A 14,920-nucleotide genomic window follows, 5' to 3' on the forward strand; every position below is an offset into this window, starting at 1 on the left:
TACCCAAAAAACTCAGTATACCCATTTCCCACTCATATCTGTTTCTGAGATCTGTGTAAGCGTGCGTTTCTGAGTACATGGTTTGTGCGACTAAAAGAGAGGGTTTTGTTTTTCTAATAAACCACGATTTGTTTGCATATCACTATTTCCAGCATACAAAAACTCCATACATCAAAACACGACGGATTTTTTTTTATGCATATCACTATTTCCAGCATCTAATGATTGACTCGACCCCATCGTTGACCACAACCTTGTAAATCTGCAACATTGCTTGAACCAATTACGTACGACAAACATCATGGCACTATCTTGAATTTCCGAGATGCCTGTTCAACCTGCTTCGCAGTTAGATTTAAACAGCAGCTCAACAAATTTATTGAATTTCGTCTCAACTGACTACGACCTCCACGCTGCTGCACCACTGCAACAGTTCATGAAGCGTCTCATTCATTGCAGCCGTTATTAATGAAGAGTCGTCGAATTCAAAAGCACAACGGTCTTCCAATTCAAACGCACTGCGGTCTTGCGTATCTTAACGCACAGTGGCTCTTCCACTTCAATTTCTTACAGGCTTATAAATTAAAAAATATTTATTACAGATCTAACGCACAAAAGAAGGCGCAAACTTCGATCAAGAAAATCATATTTGCACAAAAGGAGAAGTCGCATATTTGCAGCAAATTAAATCTTAGTTGTTCATTTAAAGTTGAATTAAAATAGTAGTTTAGTTTAATGATTTGTTTGGGTATAGTTAATTTTAATTAAAATTTGACAAAAGAAATTAAAAAATTTGAGTTTAAATTGTTTAATTTATATAATTTTAATTTTCAGAATGTTGAATTTAATTATATATTTAAAAATATTTTTTTAATAACTAAAAATCTATAATATATTTTAAATAACGTACCAAATTTTAATAAATTGTACCAAATTTTAATAAATGGAAGTGAAAGATAAAATTTAATCTATTAATCAAACTGATAAATTGAAGTGAAAAATAAAATTTAATCTATTAATCACACTAAGGCTTTAAAAAAATCACTCTAACTCATTCACCCAAAAATTAATATATAAAAATCTTTAAATTAACAACCTCATAACCAAACATCTCAAATTACAATAATACAAAACAAGTATAAAAACCGGGTACAGATCATTTACACTTTATTATTTATTTAGAAGGTATAAATAGAGGGGAGGGACTACTTATATGTCGATATAATTGTGAAGATCGTTTGCAGCACGGTGAGCACCAGTATGACAATTGCCGCCATCAAAGCTAAAGCTTTCCACGGGGATGAACAATGATCCTGCACGAGAATTCCAATCTGGACCTTTATTTCATTATTGTAGTGCGCATTCACCTTTTCGGTCAGTTTGTCAAAGACATCCACCATACTCACGGTGACTCCCTCGCATAGACCGTTGAAAAGATCGGCGACCTGTTTGTCACTCCCCAGCCAGTTTGTAAGGACGCCCATTCTTCTTAGCAAAGCCACGTCGTGTTCCGAGTCGATCAAGTCGTCCATGAGAGTCACGTAACAAGTCACGTAATTTATTTCAGATGGCTTGCCCATCTCAAAAGCTATCAAGTTACTGAATAATCTCTCTGTCCGATTCATGATAGAGATCGGAGGAAGAAAAATTGTGGTTTTGTTCGTGTCAAAATAAATCTCCTTAATGCCCCCCTGGAGTGGTTTAAATTTGATGCCAGCATTTCTTAATTCTACTGCGTGAGGAATTCTTTTGGCGTCATTCCGTGCTTTTCTTCCGTCAATGAGGATGCTGCAATTACCTAGATCTACCTGCTCAGCTGGAGATGCAATGATGGTGTGAAAGAAACCCAAAAGATGATGATTAAAGGACCGTTGGTTTACCTCGAACTGTATATTGTGGAAAGGGTTGACCATCTTCAATATACCTCCTGCCAGCAGATCGGAAAGCTTCTCCTTGACATCAACGGCCGAGTTGAACTCCAATTCTAGTAGCTTTAGGAGAACGATGAAAGGTATTTGGTTTTCCAGCATCAAAATGTCCTTCACCACATCTTTTGCAGCAAACTTAAGCTTCTTTTCCCCAAAAATAGGGTCATAGCACTCATCCGCCTCGTCTCTGGAGAGATTGTCCCCACCCAGACTTCTTAATACTTCTATAAGGAAGCAGCCGTCCAAACATAGCATCCGAGGGAGGGTTTCTCCATCGCAATCGATGTTTTCTTCGTAGCTGTCCCTGATTTCATTCTCCAGCTTCAGGATCTCCTTGATTGCACGATTGGCGAAATCCAAATCAACTGGCAGGTTCTTATTATAAGAATTGTATCTCTTCATCATCCTCCGGAGGGCTCTTCCTTTGTGATGGCCCATTTCAGGAAGCTCTGCACTTCCATGATGATATGGACCCAACGAAACTCTTCGAGGGACATATGCTTCCCTTTTTGTGTTTTTCAGGGACTTGGGAACCCTGAATATTGACACATCGGACGGCCGTCTGTTACGAAGATGGGGACAATGGGGATCCTCTTGAATATAACGAGTCCATTCCGTTTCGGTGATCCATCGACTTCGCTGTTCTCTACCGTTAGTTAATTCCATCAGTTGCTTCTGCTGTTCTTTATCACTGTTGGAATTAGATTCGGTCGGCCCTACAGCGCACGGTGGAATCCTGCATCCTCGCGGTTCATTACCGTTAAGCAACTCTGTCGGTTGCCCCAGCTGAGACATCGGTCCATCGTCGTTCTCGGAATGAATCTCGGCATCTGGATTATCATGGTGGAGAGACGTCTGTTTATGATCACTGTCGAAGCGATTCTTGGCTTCCAAGTCTTCAACCGCTTGCCTTGCATCGCCAGACATTTTATCAAAACAATTGCAGTGTAGAGATTACTTTGTCTCTCTCTTCTTATTTCCTCAACGCCTTACTTGCATTACAAACTCAAATAAACAAGTATCAATCATCGCAGTTGTGAGGAAGCAAATAATACATCACACACACCAGCCAAAACATGAGTCTGGAGGCGACAGAAATACATAGGAGAAACCAAATAGCAGAATGGGATGAAAGTGCACACCAGAAATCATGAGCCAGAAAGAAAGCAGTATCAGTGGTAAGATTACACAATGACAAAGTCGTAAAGACACCCTCAAGCATAAATAGATTCTGATCCTACAGAATGGTTCCGTACGGAACCTCTTCTACACCCATCACCTGTGGAAAATCTTTCAATTGAGAAGTGGTTAAGGACTCAACATTAAAAGAGTACTCCGAAACCAAAGTGTAATTCTATTTATTTATTTATTTTGGAAGTGGAGCACTGCCATCTTCGTTTAAGAGATAATTGTGAACGTTTCCCTTTTTTAACATTGAGGTTTTGCATTTTTTTAATTTATAATTTCGTTTGGAAAGACTAAGCAAGAAATAGAAAAAATATACATAATCACAATAGATTATAACAAGAATGGTCATTTTTTTAATGTATTATATAAATCTGATAAATTACAATGAATCTGGTAAAAAGTATAGAAAGTATAGAGTTGTTATTTTTTCTATTAATCACATAAAATTTGATAATTACAATAAATTTGGTGAAAAATATTTAATATTTTTTATAAAAACTCACTCAAAATAACTTTAACATAAAAGCACACAATAAATTAGACTTTACCCAAAACTTAACTTTACAACTCTTCATACTGAAATAATTAACTACCTTTAACATTTTTCATTTTATAATTATTATAAAAATATAATTTGATTATATCATAATGACAGTACATGTCAAAAAAAATTAATGCTTTTAAATATAAAACATATATAAATTTTACAGCTAAATAATGTTAAAATTTTAAATAAAATTAATTAAATATTTTTCTAAATATTTTTTTTTTTTCAAATATATGACTAAAAATGTGTAGTATCAAGAATTCAATTGAAAATTTTGGAGAGCCAACTGCTTTTGTGGACAACCAACCTTGTGACTGGTTAACGATACTTATAATGAAATTAAATGGTAGTACGAAGAACGCCTCTCATCGTGTGATTGTGGACAACCACCCTTCTAACCGGATAATGATACCTAACAATGTAGGGTATTGATAAAGTAAAAAAATCAAAGCAAAGATTATACTTTTGACTCAAAGGTCACTTTGACAAGGTATAAAAATAAGTATACAACTTGTCAGTGATCAATTCTAATACTTTGAAAGATTTTTTATCTATATGAAGTAAAGAAAATAATTTTACATATATATATTGCATCTTAGAGGAACCAAATAACCCAATAAAATTTATTATTTGTCCTTCACAATAAAGAGATTTAAATCTTGGATCTCTCACTTTTCACAAGAATCATTTTATTTTGATTACCAATTAAACTTCCTCCACACATTTATACATATATTTTAATTTAAATTATATATATATCTATCTATATATATAGATATATATATAATATAATTTATAATTTAATTAAATTAAATTAAATTAATTATATATACTCAGTAGTGTAGAAAATACATTTTAACTTTTACTTAAATGAAACAAAATCTTATAAAAATACAAATGAAATTCTTATAAAAATACAAATAAAATTATGTAATGCATAACTTAAATAAAAAATAATTACATATATTTTTTTATATGAGCAAACAGCTTGAAATGCAATTAAATGAAAAATTAGATTAGTCAACCATGGATTCACTCTCGTGCATACCCACCAATGAAAACAACTGGTAAAAGGGATTAGGCAATGCATACCTTAAATATCATGGGGAAGTAATTACACACATTTTTATAATACGAACAAACACCTTGAAAAGCAATTAAATGAAGAATTGGATCCTGCCCAGACAACTGGTGTTATATAATGCATACCAACCAACGAAAACAATTGGTAAAACAGATTCATAAATCATGGATTCCTACCCATACAACTGGTGTTATAAGATGTATACATTGGATGTTATAAAATTAATAAATGAAAAGAATTGGTTCATGATGGATACCTTGGATATTATAAAATTAATAAATGAAAAGAACTGGTTCCACAACAGGTACCTACATGTACGGCTGCTGCTATATTATTGGCTGGCTTGAGCCAGGGCAGTAGAGGATTATGATGGAATAACTAGTCTGACAAAATCCGAAATTAAATATGTTCCACCTATTAAGAACAACAGATTCCTGGTCATTGTACGGGTGTCATACAATTACAAAAAAACGAAGCTTCGATCATCTGTGGGCCCCGGGTATTCAAATCATAAAATTTCATGGTTCTAACTTGCCACTTCAATCACCTTGAGATTCCATGCAGATTTTTTTTTAGATAATTTCCAATATCTATGGTCCATGCACAAATTTTTTTGAAATATTGTGTAATTATTTTATTTGAAATGAGTAGATTTTTTTTTTTTAAATGATTTAACTACAAATACTTATTTCTATAAACTTCCTATTCTTATATTTAATTTTCATTTATATAGATGACTAGTGTATTATAAATCTAAATCTATTATTATATTATTATTATTATTATTTATAGATTAAAGTGTAAATATAATGGATTTATTTTTAAAGAAATATTATTATTTCTTTTTAAACTAGAATTAGAAAATTTGGAAAATGCTTCTTCAACTTTTGTATTTTGGAAACAAATTATTCAATAATTTTTTATTGTTTAAAAATTTTAGAGTTATTTTATTAAATTTTAAATCAAATCTAAAATTAAAAAATAAATAAAACATTTAAAGTGTCTGAGAATGATTAATGTAACTGAAAATAAAAAATCACCAATAATTCATACAGAATACAGTATGCTACAAATTTCAAATTTATTCCACTTGCACAGCCTACCTTGTGAACCATGTTTCACATGGCATGACATTATAAGATAAAATCATTCTACTTTGTGAACCATGTTTCACGTGGCATGACATTATAAGATAAAATCATCCGGGCATGTTGGGGTCATAAATTTATCACCGGGTCCATCACCTTGAGTTTCCATGGAGAATATTTTGTGAGAATAATGCTAACGCAGAAATGGTTAGTTATGAAGCAGTTGAAATAGAAGTAGTTATGAGCAGTTGAACAGGAATCGGTTGTGAGTAGTTAGGAATTAGTTAGGTGTTATTCCTATATAAGCATGATGTAATTGAGTAAAGAGATGAATGAAATTGTGCAAGTTTTCTGTTTCTCCTTGCTTACATACTTAACGTCAACAACCTCTTTTGGATTGAGAGGCAATGCAAGATCTCGAACGAGGTAATTTAATTCATGTTCTCCCCACTTTCCATGAGGAACCAACGAAGGATTCACCACAATGCAATCATCTTTGAAAGTAGATCCAATAAAACTTCGAACAACCGGGCAAGTTTTAATTTCAGTGATTTCTTCAACAGGGTGATCCTCAACAACATGAGTGATTTCTTCAACATCCTCAACAACATGAGTGATTTCTTCAACAACGTGATCCTCAACAACATGAGTGATTTCTTCAACAACGTGATTCTCAACAACAGGAGTGATTTCTTCAGGGAACTCTTTGTCAATGTACTCAAAAACACTGCTAATCCCAAACGGGTTCATGAAAAAATGATCATTAAAAAGATCATCGTCAAAAAAGTCTAAAAAAATAGACATATCAGTTAGCTTTATCACACTTCAAACAAAACGCCTTTTCTACAGCCTCTCTCTGCAAAGAAAAAACCGGGGACTGAAAAAGAATATGATCACTGTGCAATGAATCACAGCAGTTTGTTCCGCTAATAAAACCAAGAATCACAAGCAGTTTCGGCAAAGACCTTCACGCAGCACTCAACTGCTTTTCGAGGGTTTGGCACACGGTTCTGTTCAACCTCTCAGCGACCTTCACGCAGCACTCACAAACATATCACAAAATCCACAAGATTCGGGAAAGGGAAAAAGAAATTGCCAAATCTTGACAACCCAAACAAATCTTGCAGGTTTCTCCAAAAATTTGTATCCAATATGACTGTTTTAAATGATCATAAAGCCCAGATGACATTCAAGAGAAAAAATTGCAAACTGTCAGCCTAAAAAAAAAATGCTTCCCCACTTGGAAATACAGCGGCTTCCCCACTTGGAAGTCGTGGCCACAAACAGCGTCGGCCTCAACAAAGTGAATACGAAATGACTCACAGCAAGCTTGATTACACAGCGTCGGCCTAATCCACAAACAGCGTCGGCCTCAACAAAGTGAATACGAAATGACTCACAGCAAGCTTGATTACACAGCGTCGGCCTAATTCTGGACTCCTCACGCAGGTCTCGGCCTTCATACGCAGCAATTCTGGACTCATGCAGGTCTCAGGGAGCCGGATCTTCCACACACAGGTGTCTGGCCTCACGCAACCATGCAGCAATGAAACAAACTGCCGCACGAGCCAACACGCTCCACGCTCACCGCACCAGCAAAGTTCTAGTCACAATCCAGACAGAGTTCTGGGGACAGAGCCAGCACACAGCACCAGCAAGCAGCACGATCCACGCAGAGTTCTGGGGACAGGGCGACGGTTAACTTTCAACAGAACCAACTTAAAATAGAACTTTCAACAGAACTCGCCTCAGGCATACAAACTCGGACTCACGCCTCTCCACGCTCAACGGCGGGATCAAATCTTGACTGCTTTCTGCAAACAGGCACGGCTCTCAGATGGCAAGGATCTGCACACAGCAAATCTTCTCACGGCTCTCCCGCTGCACCACGTCCATCCACACGCAGCAACGCAGGGGCTCTCACACGCCAACACACAGCAACACTCTCACACGTCAACACACAGGCTTACAATACCTCACGTCTTCTGGCAATTGACTGTGCGATATGCACACTTCACCTGCGGCTCTCTGCACGACAGGTTCACCAACTGCAACAAACAGTAAGACTTCACGGCTTCTCACGCTGCAACACGCCCTCTCCACTGCAACAGACAGCAATACTTCACGGACAGCCTCTCACGCCTTCAATCTTCGCTCCAAAGCTAGCCTCACACTTGGACAACGACGCGGTACACAGTAATGACACACAGGTTTCAAGAAAATCAAAGAAACTCCAGCAAACGGTTCTGGACAGCCTTCAACAACCGGCTTCACACAGCCTTCACGGCTCACCAACTCGGCTTCACACAGCCTTCACGGCTCACTCTCCAGCGCACTCTTCACACAGCCTTCAGGCAGCAACACGCTGCAACTCGACTCTGCCTCACGGCTCAGGTTCTCTGCCTCACGGCTCAGGTTCTACACGCCAACACACAGGATTTTCCACCAACACGACTCACGGCTCTATTCCTCTGCTGGGCTCCACGCAGGTGGCACAAACCTCGGCCTTCCTCACCTGCCCTCTCCTTCAGGCAGCAACACGCTGCAACTCGACTCTGCCTCACGGCTCAGGTTCTCTGCCTCACGGCTCAGGTTCTACACGCCAACACACAGGATTTTCCACCAACACGACTCACGGCTCTATTCCTCTGCTGGGCTCCACGCAGGTGGCACAAACCTCGGCCTTCCTCACCTGCCCTCTCGCCCCAGCTCAAACCCTGAGCTCCGATACCAAATTAGAAACAGAAAACTTGTGGCGCTGAACGATGGCAATCCGAAAGGAAGGAACGTACACAGACAAGACATGGCTGGCTGATGGCAGTATACGTTTCAATCGCGATCCGGTGGGATTGATGTTCCTGTCACTATATTCACGTGGGATGTGAAGTAAAGCAAAGGCACAAACCAAACTATACAACGGAATATAGTCACAATTTGCAATAAAGTCAAAGAAAACGTTTGTATTCCATTTTTCATTTATTTTTGTGTAAAATAAATGACATGGAGGATGGCAGTATACGTTTCAATCACCATCCCGTCGGATTGATGTTCGTGTCACCACATTCACGTGGGATGTTAACACAAGCAAAGGCGAAAGCCAAACTGTACAACGGAAAACACTGACAACTTCTAGAAAACTGAAAGAAAACGTTTATCTTTCGTTGGAGTTAGGTTAGGATTTGTAATATTTTTATTCGATATGTTTATATGCTTTTTCAAACAAATTATTCCAGAGACCCTTGTTAGCCATTCTATCTTAACGATTAAAAAAAAAAATAATATGCATTTTATGATCATTTATTTAATGAAATTTAAATTTAAATTAATATGATATTCTATTAATTTTTTAAGTTTAAAGTGACTAATATTTTTAAACCTAATTTTAATATTTCAATTTTATGTTCTAAAAATAAATGAAATTAATTATATTTTTTATTATAAATATTTTTTTGAAATTAAAATTTTATGCTTTATTTTATTTGAATTAAGTAATTTTATTTAAATTCTAAGTTAAATTTACTGAAATTGTTTTTCCTTTAATATATAAAAATAAATTTAATCCAAAAAATATTACTATATCATATCTAAATTCAAATTAATTTAAATATTAAAAATTAAGTATTTAATATATGTTTATGTGGATTGAGATATTAAAAAAAGTTAATATAAATAAGAAAAATTATTTGATTCTAAAAATAATATATAAATTCATATTATTTTAATTATAAAAAATAGCTAAGTTGAAAAGTTTGTGTTATGTCAAATTGTGTGAGTGAAAATTAATTTAGATTTAAATTTTTGAACCAATTTGTTTATAGATTAATAAAATATGATGATGATGGTGATGGTGATGGTGATGGTGATGGTGATGATGATGATGATGATGATGATGATGATGATGATGAAACTATAATACCTTATTTCCGTGATCGAAAAGAAGGGGGGAAAGCACTCTTATATTGCTATAGTTTTGTTGACTTAATAAGTCAAGAAAAGCACTCCTAGATCACTATAGTTTTATTGAATTAATAAGGTTGGTAGTGACAATGATGATAATGATAATGAAAATAAATGTCCACTACGACTAATATGGCCAATCGGACCTTAAGAAAGAAAGAGATGAATTGAGAAACTTTAACATTTTACTTATGTGATCGAAAAGAAAGGAGAGAAGTGCATAGTTTTGTTGACTTAACAAGTCAAGAAGGTTGGTAGTGTGGACAATATTTTGAAAATTAGAATGGATGCGAGTAAGAGTTAGGAAATCCAGGAGAAAGTGTTTTTCATCTTCAACCTTCTTACTATCACAAAGGTGACAGATTCTTTGTCCCAAGCTATTTTGGAAATCGACAAATGCCTAGTTTCACTTTGAAGCTTATGAGAGTTAGTTCTTATCTTGGCAATGTTCATTTCCTTCTTAGCATTGGTCAAGATAGAAAAATAATTATAGTTATCAAGGGTGGCATTGGTCACCTTCTTATAATACCTTAGCCTCCTTTTCCCCTCTAACTCCTTATTATCCCACAATTTATCCTTAAATTTGGAAGTAATAATATTTTTAATATTATCCTTATTCTCCGGGATGATCTCCTCCTTTACCCCCCAATGGTCTAGCTAAGATTAGGCATCCTTATGCCAACCTCACTTAAGCCAAAGGTGGGGGCTTTGGCTAGAGTTAGAAGCAATTTTGGGGAGCCTCTTGGCTTCCATGTTGTGTAACTTCTTCTTATACAAAAGATACCTAATCATAACCATGATTTCAATTGGAGAAAGGCTAGATTCAATCAAGAGGAAAGGGTAGGGAGTATTTCCTTAATCTTGAAACTACTACACAAAAGGCTGGTTTGAGATGTTTTTTAAAGACGAAAATATTTTTTTGTCTTCATTATATTCAATTAAAAATAAGATAATTAAGTGTCTTAATTAAGAGGAAATAAATAATAAACCCAGGGAGCGATGTTGATTTTTTTAACTGTCTTAATTGAGACAAAATAAATAATCAATGTAGGGAACGATGTTGAATTTTTGGACTTAATATGACATGATGAAAATTCCAGGGCAGGAATAATTTCGTTATATTAGGCTTAATTTCCTAAAACCCTTGGTGATCAAGAAAACGATGTTTCAGATGCTGAGGAATTAGATAGATTAGGTTTAGGTATTTAGATATTAGGAAGGATGGTTGAGTGGGTGGGTCAGCGTTGATGGAATGAGTTAGCAAACTACTCATGGGGTTCAGTTAACTAGGATTCATTGTTGGTAAGTCTCCACAATTCATCACCACCAAAGCTTGACAAAAAATAGAAAGACTACCCCCAACCTCCAAGAAAATCGATCCAAAGAAAAAAGTGTGCTAGATCAAGAGATTGGTGTTGAGGGTGAGAAATAAGCCATAGTAGTAACTAGATTCTTCCATCTCTCGATTACCCATATCAATAGCCACCATCAATCTACAACAAGGTAGCAGTAAAGGTAGCCACCATCAGAGATAGGGGTAGAGGCAATAAACACACATAGATAGAGAATACCATGGGAAAGGAAAAGACTAAGGCATGGGGAATTCCTCACCCTTTTTGGGGTGAGCCCACATGATAGGGAATGAAGGTTTTTTTTTTTTTTTTTTGGGGGGGGGGGGACTATTTAAAAGTTTACATATGGTTTTCAAAACCCAATTTAGGATTTGGTAGATTTGGAGTCATCAACCACAAAATTAAAGTTGAAGTGGTGGTCGGGCCATAATGGAACACCCATCATCAACATCTCCAAGGCAGTGTTCCATCTGCAATGGCAGGATGTGTCAGAATGATCAATTGTGGCACCCACGCCATAACAATATGCCCCATATTCTTCTCCACCATGTGACCATGGAATCCCTAAGGGAGGAAATCTAGAGTGATGAGAACGTCTTCGATCCATAGTGAGAGAGTGTCCGTAGAGCCCAAAAGAAACAGATATAATGTAAAAAAACCAAAAATGAATTATTGTCCTCGTCATATTCAAACCTTTTCTGGGTAAAACATTATGTGAACTTGTATGTTTAATGTATTAATAGAGGCAGAAAATTCAACATGGAAAATTTTAGGCGCTAATGTTCGCCTAGTGGGCTAATTTTCCATTATTTTTCCACAAAAAAGATTCACCAATTCCATTCTTTATATAAGATGATTCACCTAAAATTTTAGAATATAAAATTATTTTACCTTAAAAATCACCAACATTATATAGAGACTATATATAAAATCATTATAAATTTGAATAGTTTTACAAATATATCAATAAACATTTTATAGTTTGCATATTAGGGATTAGTGAGATTTGCCAATGTTTTTAAACTTCAAGAAAATTTTCCATCCTTAAAATTTTCCTTGGAAAATTGGTACTTATATTGGATGCAATTCTGCACTTTGGTTTATTTGGTTGCATGTAATTTTATTAACAGTCTCAATAAGAATTATTTCTTGGAAAAGTATGGATTTTGATGGATATTTGTTGCTTGAAGATGATCATTGTTGCCACTGAATGTTGTTGCTATTAAAAAAAAAATGTTTGTGTTCAGATCGTGTTTCTGACTTAATGACAAAATATTCAACAACAATGCAATTTTTTCTGAGATTGAAAGGTGAAAAGGCCCCAATTTTATTTCTACGAGAAAAGTGATTTTCCTTCCATACTTCAAGGTGGAATGGACATTCATAGTTTAATATGCCTACATATATCCCTTTTTAGCTTCGACAACTGAAAGTCTTTAATAGGTAGGGCTTAAGGGCATTGGTTTACTAAGATAGTCATTTCCCTTGTTTTAGCTCATCCCTGTTTAGGATTCAAAAAAGTTACATGGGAGGTTGCACTCCAAATAGTGTATTTCTTGTTGGACACTAAATGTCAAGGACATTTAGTATGTTGCACAAAACTATCTGAAGTCTTAAACCCTAGGTACAACAAATCCTACATGCTCTATCATAATTATGTTGGCATTATGACAAATGTGTTGTCCTTGATGGAAGCCCACTTAATAAATATGTAGACACGATGGTAGCGAGATGAGTATTCATGTAGTTACAAATTGAATATCAGTTCAGAGACAGAGGAATGTGTTATGGAACCAGCTTACAAAAAGATAGAAAAGATAGATGAATGCCTTAGAATTCAGCCTCTTTGAGGGGCAACCTCCTTTACATTACATAAATGAACAATTCTTTTATTATACAAATGAAAAAACCTCCTTTCTATATATAGGAGTCTAAGGGGTCACAATATAACCAAGTCAACCTAACAATAATAATATAAAGGCATGAAAATAACAATAGAGGGATTCTATGGGGCACAGTAATAACAATATGGGGACAATAGGGGCACAACAATATTAATAAGGGATATAAATACAATAGTAATGGGGTAATCACTAGTATTATAGGGACCTAACATGCTCCTCTCCTTCAAAAAAAGTGTTGTCCTCAACGCTTGAGTAGTTCTGGATGCTTCTATATAAAATTCTCATCCTCCCATGTGGAATCTTCAACTGATAAGTTCCTCCACTTGATGAGATACTCCGAAATTGGTCGATTTTGTAGCTATCGAGTTCTTGTTTCTGTGACTGCTTCCAGTTCCAATATAATTTTTCCTTCCTCGTCAAGTTCTGGAAATATTGTTTAAACTAGGAGCTTGTCACCTATAACCTTCTTTAAACATGAAACATGGAAAATTGGGTGCACTCGAGAAGCTGTAGGAAGCTCCAATTTGTATGCCATAGTACCAATATTTTGCAACACCTTGTATGGACCATAATACTTTGGTGATAATTTATTATCCTTCTTAGCTTACTTGAGGGACATTTGTTTATATGGTTGTAGCCATAGGAATACCTAGTCACCTACATCAAAACTTCTTTTGTTGTGATTTTGATCTGCATGTTGTTTCATTCTATTTTGTGCCAACACAAGGTTATCCTTTAAGAGTTGGAGAACTTGTTGTTGATGCTCGATGTGATGTTCCACTGCTTGAACCTTAGAATTTTCTTTTAAATATGATGTGAAGGATGGTGGCTGATATCCATAAAGTGCCATAAATGGGGTCATTTTTTTTGCAGTATGGTAGGAAGTGTTATACCACCATTCAGCCAGAGACAACCATTTGACCCATTGTGTCTATTTATTAGATAGAAAGCGACGAAGATATCCTTCCAAACATTTGTTTACTATCTCAGTTTTCCCATTAGATTGAGGATGATAATATGAGCTACGAGCTAACTGAGTACCAAGACAAGAAAATAATTTTGTCCAAAAATTTCTAGTGAAAATGGGTTCTCTGTCACTTATAATAATCTTTGGGTTTCCATGTAGCTTTTGAATTGTTTCCATAAATGCAGTAGAAAATGTACTGGATTTAAATGGATGTGATAATGAAAGTGTGCATACTTGGTAAGTCTGTCAACTACCACCATGATGACACTCTTTCCCTCAGACTTGGGTAAACCCATGATAAAATTCATTGAAACCTCCTCCAAATGTTGGCTTGGAATGGATAAAGGTTGTAATAGACCTGGGGTCTTAATTGTTTCAACTTTATTTTGTTGGAAAACAAAACATTCTGCCACAAACTTTTGAATATCCGATTTAAGGCCATCCCAAAAAAATTCCTTCTTAACCCTGTGGCAAGTTTTTAAAAATCCTGAGTTCCCTCCTAAGGGAGAAGTGTGCAATTCCATAACAATATTTTGTTTGAGTTGGGAATTCTTACAGAGGTATAAGCGATCTTTGTACTATAACGAATCATTTTTCCAGCTAAATGTATCAGATGTACTGGAATCTAGTTGTAACTTTCGAATAAGTGCCCACACTTCTTCGTCATTATTCCATTCCTCCCTTGCTTCATTTATGCATCTGGTTAGATAATAGAAATGATGCACAACAATGCTTCCTCATCCTTATCCTTTATTGAGAGTGCATCTGCCACAACATTTTGCTTCCCTTTTTTGTAGATGATTTCAAAGTCATAACCCAACATCTTTGTGACCCATTTTTTTTGCTCTTTGGAGGATAATCTTTGTTTTAAAAAGTATTTAAGGCTATCATGATCCATTTTTACC

General features: G+C 35.5%; 1 protein-coding gene across 1 annotated transcript; it reads right to left on the reverse strand.

Annotated features, from left to right (window-relative positions):
* Positions 1-1,205: 1,205 nt before the first annotated feature.
* On the reverse strand, positions 1,206-3,098 carry LOC149197056 (putative UPF0481 protein At3g02645). Its single transcript, XM_089408542.1, has one exon. It carries the CDS (start codon positions 2,853-2,855, stop codon positions 1,206-1,208), a length of 1,650 nt encoding a protein of 549 aa, XP_089264668.1. The 5' UTR covers positions 2,856-3,098.
* Positions 3,099-14,920: the final 11,822 nt, after the last annotated feature.

Source organism: Pinus tabuliformis, chromosome 2_2 (genome assembly GCF_031772625.1).
Source record: "Pinus tabuliformis cultivar Carrire ecotype Pingquan chromosome 2_2, CPIR1, whole genome shotgun sequence".
NCBI classification, from domain to species: domain Eukaryota; kingdom Viridiplantae; phylum Streptophyta; class Pinopsida; order Pinales; family Pinaceae; genus Pinus; species Pinus tabuliformis.